The sequence below is a fragment of the Pyxicephalus adspersus genome, chromosome 8, assembly GCF_032062135.1.
Source record: "Pyxicephalus adspersus chromosome 8, UCB_Pads_2.0, whole genome shotgun sequence".
NCBI lineage: Eukaryota > Metazoa > Chordata > Amphibia > Anura > Pyxicephalidae > Pyxicephalus > Pyxicephalus adspersus.
Genome location: NC_092865.1, coordinates 21236780 through 21253637, shown reverse-complemented (window position 1 = coordinate 21253637; position 16858 = coordinate 21236780). Strand labels below are relative to the sequence as shown.

General features: G+C 36.0%; 1 protein-coding gene across 2 annotated transcripts in view; it reads left to right on the top strand.

Moving 5' to 3' along the window:
* ASTN1 (astrotactin 1) overlaps window positions 1–16858 on the top strand; it is a 330666-nt gene that overhangs the window by 302278 nt on the left and 11530 nt on the right. For both annotated transcript variants that reach the window (XM_072419736.1, XM_072419735.1), the window contains exons 17-21: window positions 524–795; window positions 5227–5360; window positions 10441–10592; window positions 11600–11735; window positions 12279–12379. In XM_072419736.1, coding sequence (XP_072275837.1) covers window positions 524–795; window positions 5227–5360; window positions 10441–10592; window positions 11600–11735; window positions 12279–12379 — 795 coding nt within the window. The remainder of the gene's footprint in view (window positions 1–523; window positions 796–5226; window positions 5361–10440; window positions 10593–11599; window positions 11736–12278; window positions 12380–16858) is intronic.

Genomic DNA, 16858 nt, shown 5'->3' with positions numbered 1-16858 from the left:
CAAGCCAGGAATCCTCTCTAAATACTCTGAATTACCTTATACTCTCCTGGTGGATAAAAGCTAAAAAAACTATTTTTTGTTTTAAATGTACATATGTTTGCACTGTTTTGTTTAATATTCTTTTCCTACTAAAAAAAGAAAGAGAAAAAAGCTTTGAATTACGCATGACAGTATCTCAATGGTCAATAAATTTGTATCTGTTTTCACCACTTATCATCATCACTACCCAAATTCAAGCCTCAATAGTGATTACTTATTTGCAACACTTGCCAGGGCAAGGAAAAATTAGAATGGTTTTCAGTACATTTTGTTTTAATTTTAAGGTTTGTGTTAAAACATGTAATATATATTGAATCAAATTTTTTGGATTAGTAATTAACACAATATAATCCTGACAATGGTCCAGCTCCCACCCACTATATCCAAATCCTAAATCTGGTTTCATTATGTTATATATATTGAAGGGCCATCTGATCAAATGTTGTTTCAGATATTCGTATAAACACATATCTCTTTTCTGCAGGAAATACCCCATCGGATGAGTCTGAGGAACGAGAGAGAGAGCCCAAGGTCCTGACTTTCCCTGAATACATTAGCAGTCTTCTAGACACAAGTACGAGACGCCTTGTACAAGGTCTACGAATGGAGTGCCAGAGCCGAGGTCGTTGCTCATCCTACTGTCAGTTGTGTCACGTAACCTCCAGTCCTGATGCTCCCCCAGAACCTGTTCTTCTGGAGGTCACAAAAGCAGCACCCATATATGAGCTAGTCACAAATAACAATGTCACCCAACAGGTAGGTAATTTGCAATGAAAGATATGGAATACAGTCTGGTAATATATTCCGTATGTTGTTCAAACTATATTTTTCTTTTTTAGTTCTGATAAGTTTGTAAAGTTTAAAAAAAAAGTGTAAAAACACACAATAACATCCACTTTATGTCCATATTGACTAGGTCCACTCAGTTGGGTACTTACACATGGCCTTTGCCAGTAAGAAACAATTTGCTGCCATCTTGGTCTTGAGGATTAATACACAGACTCAGTTTCAACAAGATTTTGTTCACTTCAACAATGCTATTTTTCCTCATACAAATCAATAGAAATGCAAAAGCAGATTGATGCGGCTTAGGAGCTTAAAGGCAGGTCAGATGGAGATCAACTAAAGGTCAAATACAAGTCATTGTCTTTTTGAATAAACTTAGAAGCATCCCACGCTGATGTCAAATGCAAGTGGAGTGCATCCGACACGATAAGGATAAGGATTTCCTTATTGACCACAAGGCCTTAGATTTCAGATTGGATCTCTTTACTGCACAAACAGAAGAACAGAACAGAAGTGAGAACAGGAGCTGTGTTACAGGCAAGAGGATCTCTCATACAAAGCCTTGCTGACACATAGATTTAGCTGTAACATTGTCATTTAACAGACTAGCTGTATGGCATATGGAAATAATGATGACGGTCCCATTTACCTATTTACAGGATGATGCTTCCTACATTTCACAGCCCAACATTGCCACTTGGCTTGGGGTAGGGGTATGGCATCATAAAGAAATCTGGCTGCACACAGCTGTAAAGCATATTTCCATAATGTTACAGCCTGGGCATGCCTACCACCCAACCTTGCACAGTTTATAATTTGTCCCTGTCCACTGCCCAACAGGTAGGTCTACACATTAAACCTAGATGACACCTGCCACAATTTATGAGATGACAGGGCCTATTCTATAGAAGGCTTCACAGTTCTCACTATCAGGAGAACCTAACAATCCCGTTTTATTCCCTATACAAACTACATAACCCCATCTATTTTAAACCACAGGTAAAACCTTGACATTGACAATGCTGAACTGAAAAAGCAGCTCCAATGTTACAGACTTCATGATCTGCCGGTCATGGAATTTACATGCCAGTGATCCCTACTAAAGCAGTGGCAATTTAGCAAATCTGGCATTTAGAGTGTTCTGTTCTTGTTAGTTTTTGAAAACATTTTTTTATATGATAGAATTATAAACACCTTTGATTTGATGATATACTGCTAACTTCAAAAGACAGATTAACACTAAATAAAACAGAACCTATTTCTACTAAGCATGTGAATAAAAAACACTGAGCAAAATTAAATAACCACACACTGAGGAGCTATTGCCAACAGCAAGTAACAAGTACAATAACAAGCTATGATATGATTACCATTTGCAGTGACAAATGTCTTTGCTTATGAAGTCTGATTAGTTCTCTGATTAATGTAATATTTTTTTTTCTTTATCTGCATGAAAATCACTGTGACAGAATAGATTGACATGTTTTGTCTGTAACTGTTTGATTCTGTATGGAAATATTTGGTCATGTATTCACATCTGTGTGCAACTGTATGGTGTCATGTCTATGAGTAACTGCTGAATGCTGTATTTTAATGTTTGCAACTGAATGCCGCTGCAGTAAAGGCCTGGCAGAGCATTAAAAAGGAGGAAACCCAGCATCTGGTGATGTCCATGAGTTCATGACTACAGGCTGTCATTGCCAGCAAAGGGTTTTCAACCAAATATTAGAAATGAACACTTTATTTTCAGCTTTTTAATTTGTCCAATTACCTGAAATGAAGTGATTGTGTAAAAATCACTATATTTTACACAAGTGATTGTGTAAAAAAAAAAAAAAAAATATATATATATATATATATATATATATATAGAGAGAGAGAGAGAGAGAGATTATATTTTATGTCCAAATAATCATGCATTAGGGAATATAAGAAAAACCCTGGATTTTTTACATGGTTCACGGAAATTTAAGGAATAGCTTGTCAGTACACATTAAAAAAAGTGTGAAGTTAAAACAATAGTTTAAAACCACATGCATTATAAAACAGAAATATGTAAACGAGGTCTAAGATTTTATGCTAAAATATACGTTTATTTATACCTGACAAGCTGTTTTGATACATAGTACAAACCAGGCCATATGTGGCAATGTGAATCACCATGGACCAAATACATAATGTGTGTGTGTGTGTGTGTGTGTATATATATATATATATATATATTTATACACACACACTCCTATATGTATATCAAGAGGGACAAATTCATAATGTGCTACATATTTTCAATATATACATTCCAAAAAAGGCCAAATGAGGTTAACAACCTGTAGATATGTTTTTTACTCGCTGATATGTACAGAATAAAATAACAGTATTTTTTTATCAAAAGTCTAATGTATCTGATTGCCAAGAAAGACTGGTGGCTACAATGTTCTCGTAATACACAGTGGTGCGTCAACAATGTACAGGGTACATGTTGCAGAAGAGAATTTCTGGTACTTACACCTAGACTTGGGGGTTGTCATTTAAAGATGTTTTTATGAAATATGTATTTTTACCGAAGACAGTTGCATAAAAACTTGAAGACAGCTGACAACCCCTATGGACAGCTTACCAGGAAATATTATATTACACACATTATTCATATTCTAGGAATGCTACTTAATTAGCAGTCTTAAAATATGTTACTTGTATTTATCATATATGACACAAGCAATTATAGGGCTGGTTAGCACTTCACAAGTGTTGTGTGACATTTAGGGGCTGCTTTAGTATAAGCGTAAAGATTGCTCACTTTGAAAAGACAATGTGCTCTTGGCACTTAGTGAGATGAACTTAAAAAGTAGATGGAAACAAAATTTCTGCTGGTACCTGATTGGATTATTGAAAATAACACAAATTTATCTTTAACATTTTATACTCCTTTACTAATTCAAACTCAATTATTATTATTATATTATAAAATGCCAACATATTACGCAGCACTTTCATCATTCACAACCAATGAAAAGCTTTAGCAAATGTGTACCAAAAATCCCACATTTTTCTAATTGTTATAGTATTGAAAATTTTGCAATTATTTTCTTTGTAGAAAAACTTAACCTTTTTTTGTGGGATGTTTATAAATTTATGAACAGTTGGTAGCTGTGTCCCTATGGTTTATGCCATCGTCCCATGTGCTTCCCAGCTCCAAGTGAGGCACAACATTATGTTACATTCCTTCCCAACAACAGATATCAGGTGATGAAAAATTGTACTACATTTATATGGCTATCTAGGCTTTAGCAATCCCTATATACAAAGGCAAAATGTTTAAACAAGCCAATCTATCCAAAACCTGTATTTGGTAGATTCCAAACAGTCAATTATATTTCTTGATTACTGCAGTGGTGATTAATTTGCCCATTAGTATTGGTTTCCCCTGAGATAAATTGGCAGCTATTTACCAATTCAATGGCTGCATTAACCATGATCTGACAACTGAGGACACATTTGGCTTGTAACTATGTAGAGTAGTCACCATATAATGATGAGGTTGTATATAAGCTGGCCACATGCACATACATCTAGATACCAGAAATGTTGGAGACTTTGTTTTAAGACTGCCCAACTAAATTTCTTTACATTCCTTAATGAAAAAAATTCATAAATATCTCCCTTGGATGGTATATGCTAAATGGTAGCAGTGGTACCCTAATCTAGAAATTTCAATCACATTCATGAACACATTTTAGTTGTATGAAGAATACCAACTAAATAGTTAATATAGTTGGCCTGACGGTTGGTAGGCACATAATGAGTCTGATTTATTAAAGCTCTCTAGGACCGGAGAAGATAGACTATCATGGGGGAACCTGGATGATTCAGCAAAACCTAGAATTGATTTCATAAAATAATTTCCTATTATTCTGTAAATAATTTAAATCCTTTATCAAATCCATTCCATGTTTGCTGGATCACCCAGGTTCAGCCATGATATCTTTTATCTTCTCCAGTCTTGGAGGGCTTTATTAAACCCTATGCCTATTTTTTGAATCGTATATCAATCAGACCAAAGGTGGCCAAATAAGGCAAGTTCTTTAATAGGGTTGGCTTTCACGTTATTGTGATTTAAAGAGAGACTGGAAATTGTGGGCAAACCAATATGAGCCAGCCTTAGACACTATGTAGCTTGTCTACAAATACAGATTGGCTGTTAACAATAGTAACGCCTTAGACTGACATTCTTCTCAACAAATACACATTTGTTTGTTTGTTCAGTGCCCCTGTGTTCATGCCTGTGTGATCCAATGTTATGTCATATATGTCATAGCCATAGGGGGTAAGTGTTCAGCCATCTGTCTGTCTTTCTGTTACTGCAGGGTTCTGTGCTCAGCTGTCTGTCTGTCTGTCTCTCAGTTGCTGCAGGAAGCTGTGCTCAGCTCTCTCTGGTGTTCAGGCCAAGGAGACGTGATTGAAGATTGGTGTCGATGCGATTCCTCTGCCTTTGGTGTGGATGGACTTCCAACCTGCGCCCCTTTACCACAATCTGTGTAAGACTCTTTGCTTTTCATTCTGTCTACATCTGGTTCTGTCAGGTCATATATATCACTTGGGCTTGTTTAATAAGTGCAAACAGCAATACTACTTAATTGTTTATACAAGCATTGAAGTTCAAGGTTTACCAGGTATAGTGTACGGCCAAACAAAAGTTTTTTTTTGGTTTTTTTTTTTGGGTAAAGCTGTGGGATTTGGACTTCTGTCTGTATCATTCCTGTGTGAGAAAACCTTTTGTTGGTGGAAAATGATATTCGTACATGTAACATTTTTTTTAACAGAAGCTTCCCTAAGATTTCAAAATTTTTAATGTCTCTGGGCAGAGAAAATATAGTCATGAGAAAAAAATAAGTAAACTTGCCATAAAAACTATTGCCTTTTTCAGCATATTTGATGTAATAAATATTTTTTAAGATTTTTCAAAACAAACAAAAACAAATAACAGACAACAGAAAAACAAAGCTGACATTATCCATGAAAAGTTACAAAAAAGGGGGGTTGAGAAGAGAAAAGAAAAAAAATCATAGGTATCTATATAAATATAAATAACCAGTGCAACAAAAACAAATAACAAAAACAAAGACAAATACAATAAATGTACTAGAAACCTGCAGTGTAGTTAGGAAAAAATAATTGGTTATCATAACTCAAGGAGCTTGCGATCTAAGTCTGGAGTGGCATGATGGTCTAGCCAAGTTGTCCATACCTTATAAAATTTTTGCATAGAGTCATTGGCTACAGCAGACATTTTTTCTAGCACCATTGTGTCCGACAATCTAGACATTACTGCCTGAAAACTGAGAGAGGGTTTCGGTCAAGCTGCCGCTATCACCTGACGTGTGGCTAGAAAAATGAAGGATAACAGTTTGCGCAGTAGGGTCCTGCTTGTGGAGCAGGGCTGTCCAAGGGTCCCTTCTGATGGTCACGTGCAAAACTGATCTAATATAATTGAAAATTCTTATCCAGAGTTTTTTGACCACCGGACAATCCCACCATATATGGCGGAAAGAGCCGGGGACATTTCAACCTCTGAAACACTGTGGATTGCTCCCATTAACAAATTTGGTAAGTCTTACCGGGGTTAAATGCCACCTAAACAATACTTTATACGCGTTTTCCTGCCTTTTTCAGCATATTTGAAACAGTGCTTACAGATAAAGAGGTTATACTTGAAAATATTGAGCACAAAAATATTCCAGGCCAGCATATGCAGATCAAGAGATGACTGTTTAATCCCGAAAGGAGCCTTCAAGAACCCCAAAATGACACTAAAGAATTCTCAGGTAACGTTGAGAAAAAATGCATGGACCTAAAATTGAAAAGAGATTTAGGTTACATGGGAGATATTCTTGGAAAATCCTTTGCTGTCCGTTAGAGCAAGACTACAGTTTGCCTATCATCATAAAAGTAAAGACCAGTCCTTCTGGAACACATGGACAGCAATTTTGGTGCAAATCAACTCCATTTTGAATTTTAGAGAATTTTAGAGGAAGGACCTCCTACTAACTAAGAAACATAGTGGTGTTAGGATCTAGGTTTACTTTGGTGCTTTATAGCATAGGTGTCTTCAACCATCAAGTCAGCTATCAATTTTGCCATGTTCCATAATGTTCCTGATAAGAATGTGAAGCCATCTGTCTAAACAATGAAGATCAACCAGAAATGGAATTTTCAACAAGCTTTTGATGATCTTAAGCAGACAAAAAGTACAAATCTACCAATAACTGATTGATTGAATTTCATTGAAATCCTGTGGGAGAATAAACCAGGAAGGTCATGGACGTAAACACAAATATCTTGCAACTGAAAAAAATATTGCATGTATTAGAGTGGCCGCAAACTTGAGACAATGGGCCTGATTTATTAAAGCTCTCCAAGGCTGCAGAGGATACACTTTCATCAGTGAACCAGGGTGATCCAGCAAATCTGGATTTATTAAATAAGGTCCAATGTCAGAGAGTGGTGAACAGTTATTCATAATGCCTACAAAAAGTAAGTTCAGTAGGACTCCTTTTCAGGCCCAAATGTGGCAGCACCCATGATAATTCTACCTGAAAAATTTTATTTTTGTTGTCTTGAATAGGGCATTTCAGATGCACTTAAAAAAAGGTCCAAAGTGATTTTGTCTTGTATTTGGTCTTGTTTTCTTTCCAATTCTTATGAATCCATTTATTGATGTTTCCTCTCCCTTCACCTGCTCCCTGATAGCACTGTCATCCTCTGTCCCCTCAGGGTTGTACCATATCACAACTTTCATCTTTCTAACAGATCATTGTTTGCAGCTATCTTATCTTTTATATGATGCAATAAACCATGTTTTATTGATTGTTATGTTTCCACAGACCTCTGTCTCATGTTCTGTGTCACACATCTCTGAGCTTTGTGGGATAAGAGCAATAATCTTTCTTTTTATTAAGTTATGGATCACAGCCTGGCAAACCTCTTTTCTTAGCTGTATGTGTCTGCCTGTTCTATCTCTGTGTGTTTTGTGTGCCATAATGCTGCCTTGTGTGTATTCCTGGGAATTTGGGCTGTGTAGTATTCTATTACCAGTTCCAAGAGGTCAAACGGTTATGTAATGAAAAAAGCAAATGATTATTGAGAATACGTTTTCCATCAGTGCAAATTATAAGTTGAAAGTATGTAATCCATTGTTTTACAGTTCGTTTTATATAACACAATAAAAGTGCCAAGTTACTCAGTATTCATATGTTAAACTATAATAAAAAAAAGATTTCAACCCAAAAAGATCTTGCAACTGTATTAGACAGATTTACAAATAGTGTCGGGGGTAAAAAAAAACAAACCGATTTATTGAAAAATAGGCAGATAAATAAAGACTGACAATCACACATTGCGTTTCAGTCTTGTGATGAGAAGAAAACATGGTTAGTGATTCAACGCTGTGAAAACATTACCATATTTTCAATATGTAGCTCTCTGACAACAAGTAACCTTGTGCTACATAGTTACATAGTCAGTTAGGTTGCAAAAAGACATAAGTCCATGAAGTTCAACCACTAGGAAAATAAACATATCTCAGATAAAAAACCAATGAACATAGCGGATCCAGAGGAAGGCAAAAAAAAACAGGTAAAAGAAATTGGATCACCAGTCTCTGTTATCTTTACTTTAAGACTTTATTACCCAGTTAAATTATGTGCTTCTAGAAAAGCATCCAGATTTTTCCTAAAGCTACTTGCCCTTGGTTTTATTAAAATCCACTTTTGCTGGAATGTGAGGTCTTTATTTAGGAAGCACAGTTATTTAGTAATCTTCATACCGTGCTCTTCAGTTGCTGTCCTTTCCATACTTTCCATATAGCAGGTGGGTGACTGTTCTACTGCTGCCCCATTGTGCTGTCTTACTTTTTATTAGCACACTCCTTGGGATCTTGATTTGAAAGGACAACACAGACAACTTACCTTCAACTGTTATATTTACTTGGGCAATACACTGCTAGAGGTGTTCTTTGTCCTTCTGGTCTTTACCTACAACTTCTGAAAATACCTACTAAAAGCCCAAAAAATTTCATTTTACAAAATAGAAGTTGCCACTTTTCCACAGACCAGCATAACTCCTATGAAGCTGGATATATATATATTGTATATTTCAGGAGTCAAAGCAGGGTTTTTAAGTTATTATTGACATATTGATTATGAATATTTTATTAGGGATCACTAAACTAATACCTTTACTTTTGGAACATTTGTTTCCAGTACAAAAAAAATGATTGCTAATGTGTGTTTAATTTTTTTTAAATTATGGATTTACTATAGAAAGCAGAACCCATTATACGTACCCCCTGGGGTAAATGTACCTCTAGCTGAGATCCAGTTCTATAGTTAGCTTAGAGACCTTGGACATCTCAATACCAGAGCAAACAAAGCTTTCATGGCAACGTACTGTCTTTGTAAAACAAAAGCATCCATTTTTAGCCAATGCAGCTGAAAAAAAATACATTTTTGATTTGTTAGGAAAATGTTATAACTACATTGTGAATGAAAATAAAATTATTGATTTAGGTTTAGCAGCACTGAATAAGTTTGGGTCAACCATTATATTGTATATATTTATTTAACTTATATAAATTCCATTGATTGCAAAGCTCTCTGCTCTTAGCTGGCATGGTGCAAGTCCATTTGGCCTTTTAATTAACCTATCTCTGCCAGGGAAACTTTATTTTGATGTCTGCAATATATGTTTAGTTAAAGGATGAGCCTTATTCTGCAACAACTTAGTCAACTGGACGGGATTCTGCCAAATGTGTTGCCACAAACTAGGAAGCACAGGGTTGTCCAGAATTTAATGTCACTGCAATGCTGGGTACAGTATTAACAAAACAAAACCAAGAACTCTAGTTCATGTTAGGATGAAAGTCTCTGAGCAACATTCTTCCCCCAAAAATCTCAGTTCTGGTAGAGTGTGTTCTCTCAAAGTTCACCAAACTTAAACTCATCTATCAAACTGCAATAAAACTTTATATTCATAATTCCAGAAAAACAAGGACAGCAAGCTTTTCACCACTCCAGCACATGTGTCATTGCATTAGTGGTTAGTACATTGCATTAGGATTGTGTATGGTTGCTCCAAATGCACCTAAATGCATGCTGTTGTAGTGAAACCTTTACCCATTATGAATAAATCAGGTAACAGTAATTGATGATCTTTGCCCATTAGACTAAAAAAGCCATCAATCGTCTATAAACAAAAATTCAGTTTAGTAGTTTTAGTTTTTTAGGATAGGAATTGAATAATATTCCCAAAACACTATAATAAATATATAAAAGGTATGGTTACCTTTGCTAACTTTCCCCTTAATCTATTGCTCCAATGCTAAGTTGCCATGGGCCATAAGCTTTGACTGTCTCCTGGGTCCCAACCAGCCTGCTATCCCTTGCTTGTGATCAAGTGATTTAGCCCCAGGCTATTCAAGCTACATGTACATGTTTTGTTGAACATGCTACATAACAGAATTGCTTGTCAAGTTAGGTCAGTGTCATCTTGTGCTAGAAGTGAATCATTGCTTTTTGTTCATTCAGTCAGGCTGCAAGTCTCTCTTTCCCTTTCTCTCAGGCTACACCTGTCTATGCTTCAGGAGCCCAGCAGCTCCCTCCTGGTTCTGGAGTGGCAGCATTTAGAGTCTCCCATTGGAGCAAGAATAGTGGACTACATCATTAGCCAGGAGAAAAACGCTGACAAAATGGACCATTCCAAAATGGAAACTGGTAATCTCCTATAGAATAAAAGAACACTTTCTCTTTCCTCTTCTTCCTAATATGTGGATAGGTGTTACGTAGTTCACAGAGCTGGGGACAATGATAGGAAAGAATAGTCAGTGGAGATACTTTCAATGGTATATTAAAAAAACAAAGGGAAGCAAGTAGAAAGTCATTGTTAGGATTTACAATTTTTATACTTTAAAGCCCAACTAAACCCAGAATAGAACAAGGCAAATTCTAAAAGCAATCACATTGATAAGTGTATACAAATTGTGTATGTAAACAAAGTGGTGGGCAGAACATCTGTTTCATGGGCCAAATGTGCTTGCCCACAATAGATGACAAGCTACATGTCCCAGCATCCCTGCATTACTGTATAACTATGTATCCACATAAGTAGAAAGGCAATGTGGTCACAGTAGATAGGTAAGCAATTGTAAGATCTCAAACTGTTAACAAGGAATTAAAAGGTGTTAATGCAAAAATAACCCATGGTTTACTGAAAATACAATAATCAACTTTTAGAAAAGTTAGAAAGTTTGAAAGCATTGACATAAAGTCAAATGCATGGATGCTAAAAATATTTTATTATTTTTGTTATTATATTATTATTATTATTATTATTATTAATAATAATAATAATAATATTAATAATAAACAGGATTTATATAGTGCCAACATATTACGCAGCGCTGTACATTAAATAGGAGTTGCAAATGAAAGATGAATACAGACAGGGACAGAGGAGGAAAGGACCCTGTCCCGAAGAGCTTACAACCTAGGAGATGGGGAAAGTTGTGGGAAGAAGTGACGGTTTCAAAAGACAGAAGAAGACGGGTAGGCAAATTTGAAAAAATGGGTTTTGAGAGCTTTTAAATGAGCAGAAAGTAGGAGCAAGCTGAATAAATGAGGAAGACCATTCCAGAGAGTTGGGATACACCAAAGTTATAAGAATTGCATGCAAGTAAACCAAAAATCTCCATAACTTTTGCTTTTCGATTCTTTGCATATAGAAAATGTGCTGAGTTTTGTTGAGGACATCATCTCAGGAGCCAAATCTCCATGTATAATGCCTGCCCAAGTACCTGACAAGCATTCTTCAATGATATCGATTGTGGTCCGTTGCCTGGAGTCCGACACTTCCTACACGTAAGCTACGTCCTCTCCTGCTGCCACCTGTCCTTTTAATCAGGCCAATAATGGAGTCAAACTCTGCAGGTTAAAGTGCTTGAATTCTATTTTCATTTAAATTGCCAATCTTTAACATTAGTAAAGGAAATCAGTGAAGTGAAATATTTTGGAGTATTGTGGGAAAAAAAGGTTAATAGATTTTGCTATTAATAGTCCCTGTTTTATTTAACGGGTGACATACTGTTGCCTTGGGACTCAAGGGCCTGTTAATAACCCCAGTTTGGTAAATTAATCTTTTCATACTGCTACTGTTTAATCATCTTGGTAATATCTATTCAAGTTGAGGTCTTACTTTGGGCAAGGTATGATAAGCTTTACACTCTGCCTCAGGCCTACTCAATTTAAACTGTAGTTGATAACATAATTTACAGCTTCCATCATAGGCAGCTTTAAAGCCCCCCTCAACCCTTGTTTACTCAATATTGTTTCATGACATAATTATTTACCCAAGATACTGTTTTAGAGTCAACATAACAGTTTGTTGTTCCATGACCTTACCAGGTTCACGCTTTGGGGAGTTGATAATACAGGACGAAGGTCGGAGCCAAGCCACGTCACTGTCCGAATGCCCTGTCCTGAGGTGGATGATGTAAAGTCACAAGGTAAAAGTTGTGTTGTTATCATTAATACAGTGACAGATTCTTTATTACATCTTTTCTGTTATCCTAAGGTGATCCCGATGAAGTAATATATATTAGGTAGATTAGATTTGGCACCACTTATTAGAATAACCATGGAGTATATTGATGAAACTGGACTTATTTAAACCCTAGATTTCTAGATTGTTTATTCGCTATTGATATGTACCAGGAAAAAGCCAGCTATGAATAAAATAAATCTTTGGCCAATATACCAGTAGACATGTTTTATGCAAACCAAGGACAACATGTCAGGGGAAAAACCATATACCAAAACAACTCTGAATTCTGCATCATATAAAAGTGTGCTTGATAAAATTGCGTGGCCAACTGTCTAAAGGTTTACCAAGAAGGTCTTCAAAAGGAAGAAATGGAGGGTTATGGACTGGACTAGTCAAAGCCTTTTTTTGAATCCCATTGAAATGGTGTGGGGGATTGGAAACTGCAGATCATGGAAGGAAACCTACAAACATATCTGAATAAAATGCATAGTAGAATAATAAATGCATTTCACTGAGAAAATGCTATGGTCTGATGGGCAGATATGAACATGTCTACGAGATTTTATTTCTGCTAAACCTAGCATTACCAGCTTCAGAAACTAAGACTGGACTTACTTTTTTCCACAGTAATCGATTACATCTGTTGATATTTATACTAAATAAATTCATAAATACGTTACATTTTTAGGTTTTCATTTAGATATACCACAATAAATCTTAACTTCCAAGACTTCAATGGCTTTTAGACCCTAATGTGTTCCTGTTTTCAGTGTGCATTCATTTGTTCCTGATCCATGCATTATTAATGCAGAAAACATTGTATTATACACATTTCGCCTCCCAGAGATAGAAGGTCAACATGATACCTAGGGACATGACTGTAATGCTTTTTTTGTACACTTATGCAGCAGATTACATTAAAGTCTGTACTCTTGCTTCTTGTTTATGATTCCAAGATTGTCCTCAGAGTGGGTCCAAGTTTGCAGTACGGCATACTGAGCAGAAGTAGGGATTTTGTACTAAGGATAAAGATGAGCCGCCCACCAACTTCTACATATTTCATTACAAAGTGCTTTGGCTGGTAAATAAATTATTAGGTAGTAGATGTTAAGAGTGAAAACATATAAAATGCATCTCAAAAAATAGAAAATGTCGGGAGTAAAAGAGGAGATTGACATGGAACTCCAGCACTTCAGCATCTGGACAGATTTTTGTGTATTTGTCTGCATAGATCATGTATGGGACGACTCCAGAAAAAGAAGTTATATTCTTTTTATAGCAGTTGGGAATCCAATTATAAAATAAATCTCAATTTAAAATCAAGCTTATGAAAAACGGATATTTTAGTTTTAAACAATTGCTTTTTTAATCTAAAGATGAAAGAAACCAACACAATTCTCTGTCTCCAAACAGATTTACTGTTTTCATATTTTCTCTGGGCACCCCACAGCTGATCTTTTTGACATTACTGATTTACCTGTATAGAAAGAACTATTTTAGAAGAGCAGGACTTTGCTGGATTACTAGTGATTTGAAGGCAGAGCAGAAAAACTTAAGAAGAGGTGGAGTCATTTATGGAAGGACAAATAGTGGATGGAATGATAAATCCTAAAAAAATAATGTAGATGCAGGGAGATTCTTGCACCATAGATGCGATGTCCTCTCCAGCAAGGGGAACAGTAGGCAACAAAGTAGTGATATCGCCAAATATCACTTCAAATTTCATACAGTAGGCGGACTGGAGTGCGTACATTCTCCACTATATTCTCCACTATATTTTGATAAGCCTGGCTGACAGCCTTCACAGACTGTTCATTGCTGATTATTTTTTTTTTTGGTACACTTTTTATACACTGCCTTGAAGAAAGTCTGTTTAATATGCTGGACTGTGTATTTTTTTAAAGGTTTAATAACATTTTTTTGAAAGCAAATTTCATACAGTAGAATGCTCCTATTCTATATACAGATGAGCAGTTCTGTTGCCATAATAGGTTGAATTAGGTTTTGAAACATGACTTCAGCTGATTTTGGAGTTTTCTTTGAGATACCTAAAACATACTGGTAGGTTACTCGGCTTCTTCCTATAATTGACTTTATACTTTAGACTTGATGCTAGGGACATAAAACTATGTTATGGTAATACCATTATAATGTAAATTCCCTTGAGATACAGTTATTATTACACTGGGGAACACATTTTTTGTTGAGTTAGATCTGTATATATACTATATATAGATATACTGTTTATTTACATTTCTTTTGTTCATACAAAGGATTTATATTGACATTTTTTTTCACAGTAAAACATTTGAAAATTAATTGTTAAGCGGTTATTGGAAAAATTTACGCTTATAGCTTTTCCTGGAGTGTTCAGTGATAGGACAATCCCGCCGGATGCTCCAACAATAGTCAGCCATAATATGTACATCCCATATAGCTTGATACCGTCTTTCCATGACCTTTAAATCTTGGTAGAATCTTTCATCTTGCTCATCACTGACTGCACCAAGGTTTTCCGGGAAGTTAGAAAGATGGGTATGCAGAAAATGCACCTTGATTCTCATATTGCAACCAAGCATTTTGTAGCTCTCCAAGAGTTTCTGGACAATTTCTGTGTAAATATTTGCTTGTGTATTGCCAAGAAATGCCTTGACAATGGCTTTGAATGATAACCAAGCATTCTTTTCGACTTCTGACATTGTCCTGATGAAATGTTCATCTTTGACGAGCTGCCGAATCTGTGCACCATCAAACACACCGACCTTTATTTTTTTCAAATGACAGGCTAGGAAATTCCAAATAGAGGTTCTTGGTCTCCTTCAGTTGGCAAAGTGGCTCATGTAGAATGTTTGGATCACCTGGTTTTAGGGCAGATCTTGGAGGTCAATTCCTTTCCACCCAATGCCTCTCACAAGCTCTCTTGTCCCATATGCACAGATAACAGGGATACTTGGTCTATCCGCGTTGCTTACCAAGAAGGAAGTATACCATTATAAGGTCAACACCAATTACCTAATTGTGTTGTTGATATTGCAACAACTCAATGACTCTCTTTATGTCTGCATATTCTTCACAAAGAGAAACTGAATGGCCAATTGGGACTGACCCAAATATATTGCCATTGTGAAGGAGGACACACTTTAAGCTCCGCTTTGAGCTATCGATGAATAATCGCCATTTAGTTATAGATTGGAATTCCCAATTCCTCCATTGAACCAGGTATGTTATGGCAATACACAAAGCCACTGTCAGTTCTAAAGTACTGCAGAAATGCAATTTCTCTGGTTCGAAAGTATGATACCCTAGTTCCTTTTTGAAGTAAGTTTTTCCCACGTAGTCTTGATGCTAGGAGTTCTGAAGCCTTCTTCGATAGTCCCAAATTACGTGCCAAATCACTCAACTCATCCTGATCAAATCCCGTACGAACAGAGTCCTCTTCAATTTCAAACTCTTCATCATTGTTGTCACCTAGTTCCTCACCATAATCATTTTCTTCAAGAGAGGTTAGTGTAACGAAAACCGGCACTGGGATTTCATCTGAATGAGCCACTGGGCGTATAGCCGATGGTAGTCTAGGATGCTCTATGTTACAATTATTTTTCTTGTTATATCCTGAAGTTTTCACTATACAAAAGTAACAGTCACTGAAATGATCTTCTGGCTCTCGCCAAACTATAGGTATACCAAATGGCATCTTATCACATGTTCCCTTTGTCCACATCTGTGAACCCTCGACACACTGTTTGCACACCTTATGAGGGGCCCAAGACTTATCTTGATCACCAAGTTTAACTTTAAAATATGCCAAATAGGATTGCTCTACAAATGTGGTGATGTTCCCCCTTTGACTGGGAATGGTCAAACTGCCACAGATAAAACTAAATAATCAGGGTTGTTTAAGCACTTACGAAGAGAAACAGCAAAGCCAGACATGTTCTGAAAGAGAGGAAATACGTGTGTAAGTAGAAAAGTAAATTTTGCTTATTCACAATGTAGAGCAGTGCACAACTTCTGAGCACACTGTCTTGCGTGTAAATGAAAAGCCTATACAAATCCACACTACAGTAATCGCATAAATATTAGCGGTAGAGAAAAAACCTGACATGATAGAAGAAAACTAACTACACTTTCAGAATCAGCAGACCTATTTTAGTATAAATAAGCTTAAAAATTGAAGTCAACAAAAAATTTGTTCAAAATTGTTCCCCACTGTTATTAATAAAAAGAACAAGCCTTTGCCTTGTACCCACTGCAACTAACCACATCCCTTTTTAAATTTTTTGGACCTGCACTAAAAAAAAGACAAATGTAAGATGATCAATTGGTACTACATACTACATACATTCATTGTGTAAATACTGTCAAAATATATTATTTAGAAAAGATCACATACAGTTACAGTATAATACATGAAAGGAATAAACACTTTTACAAGATATTC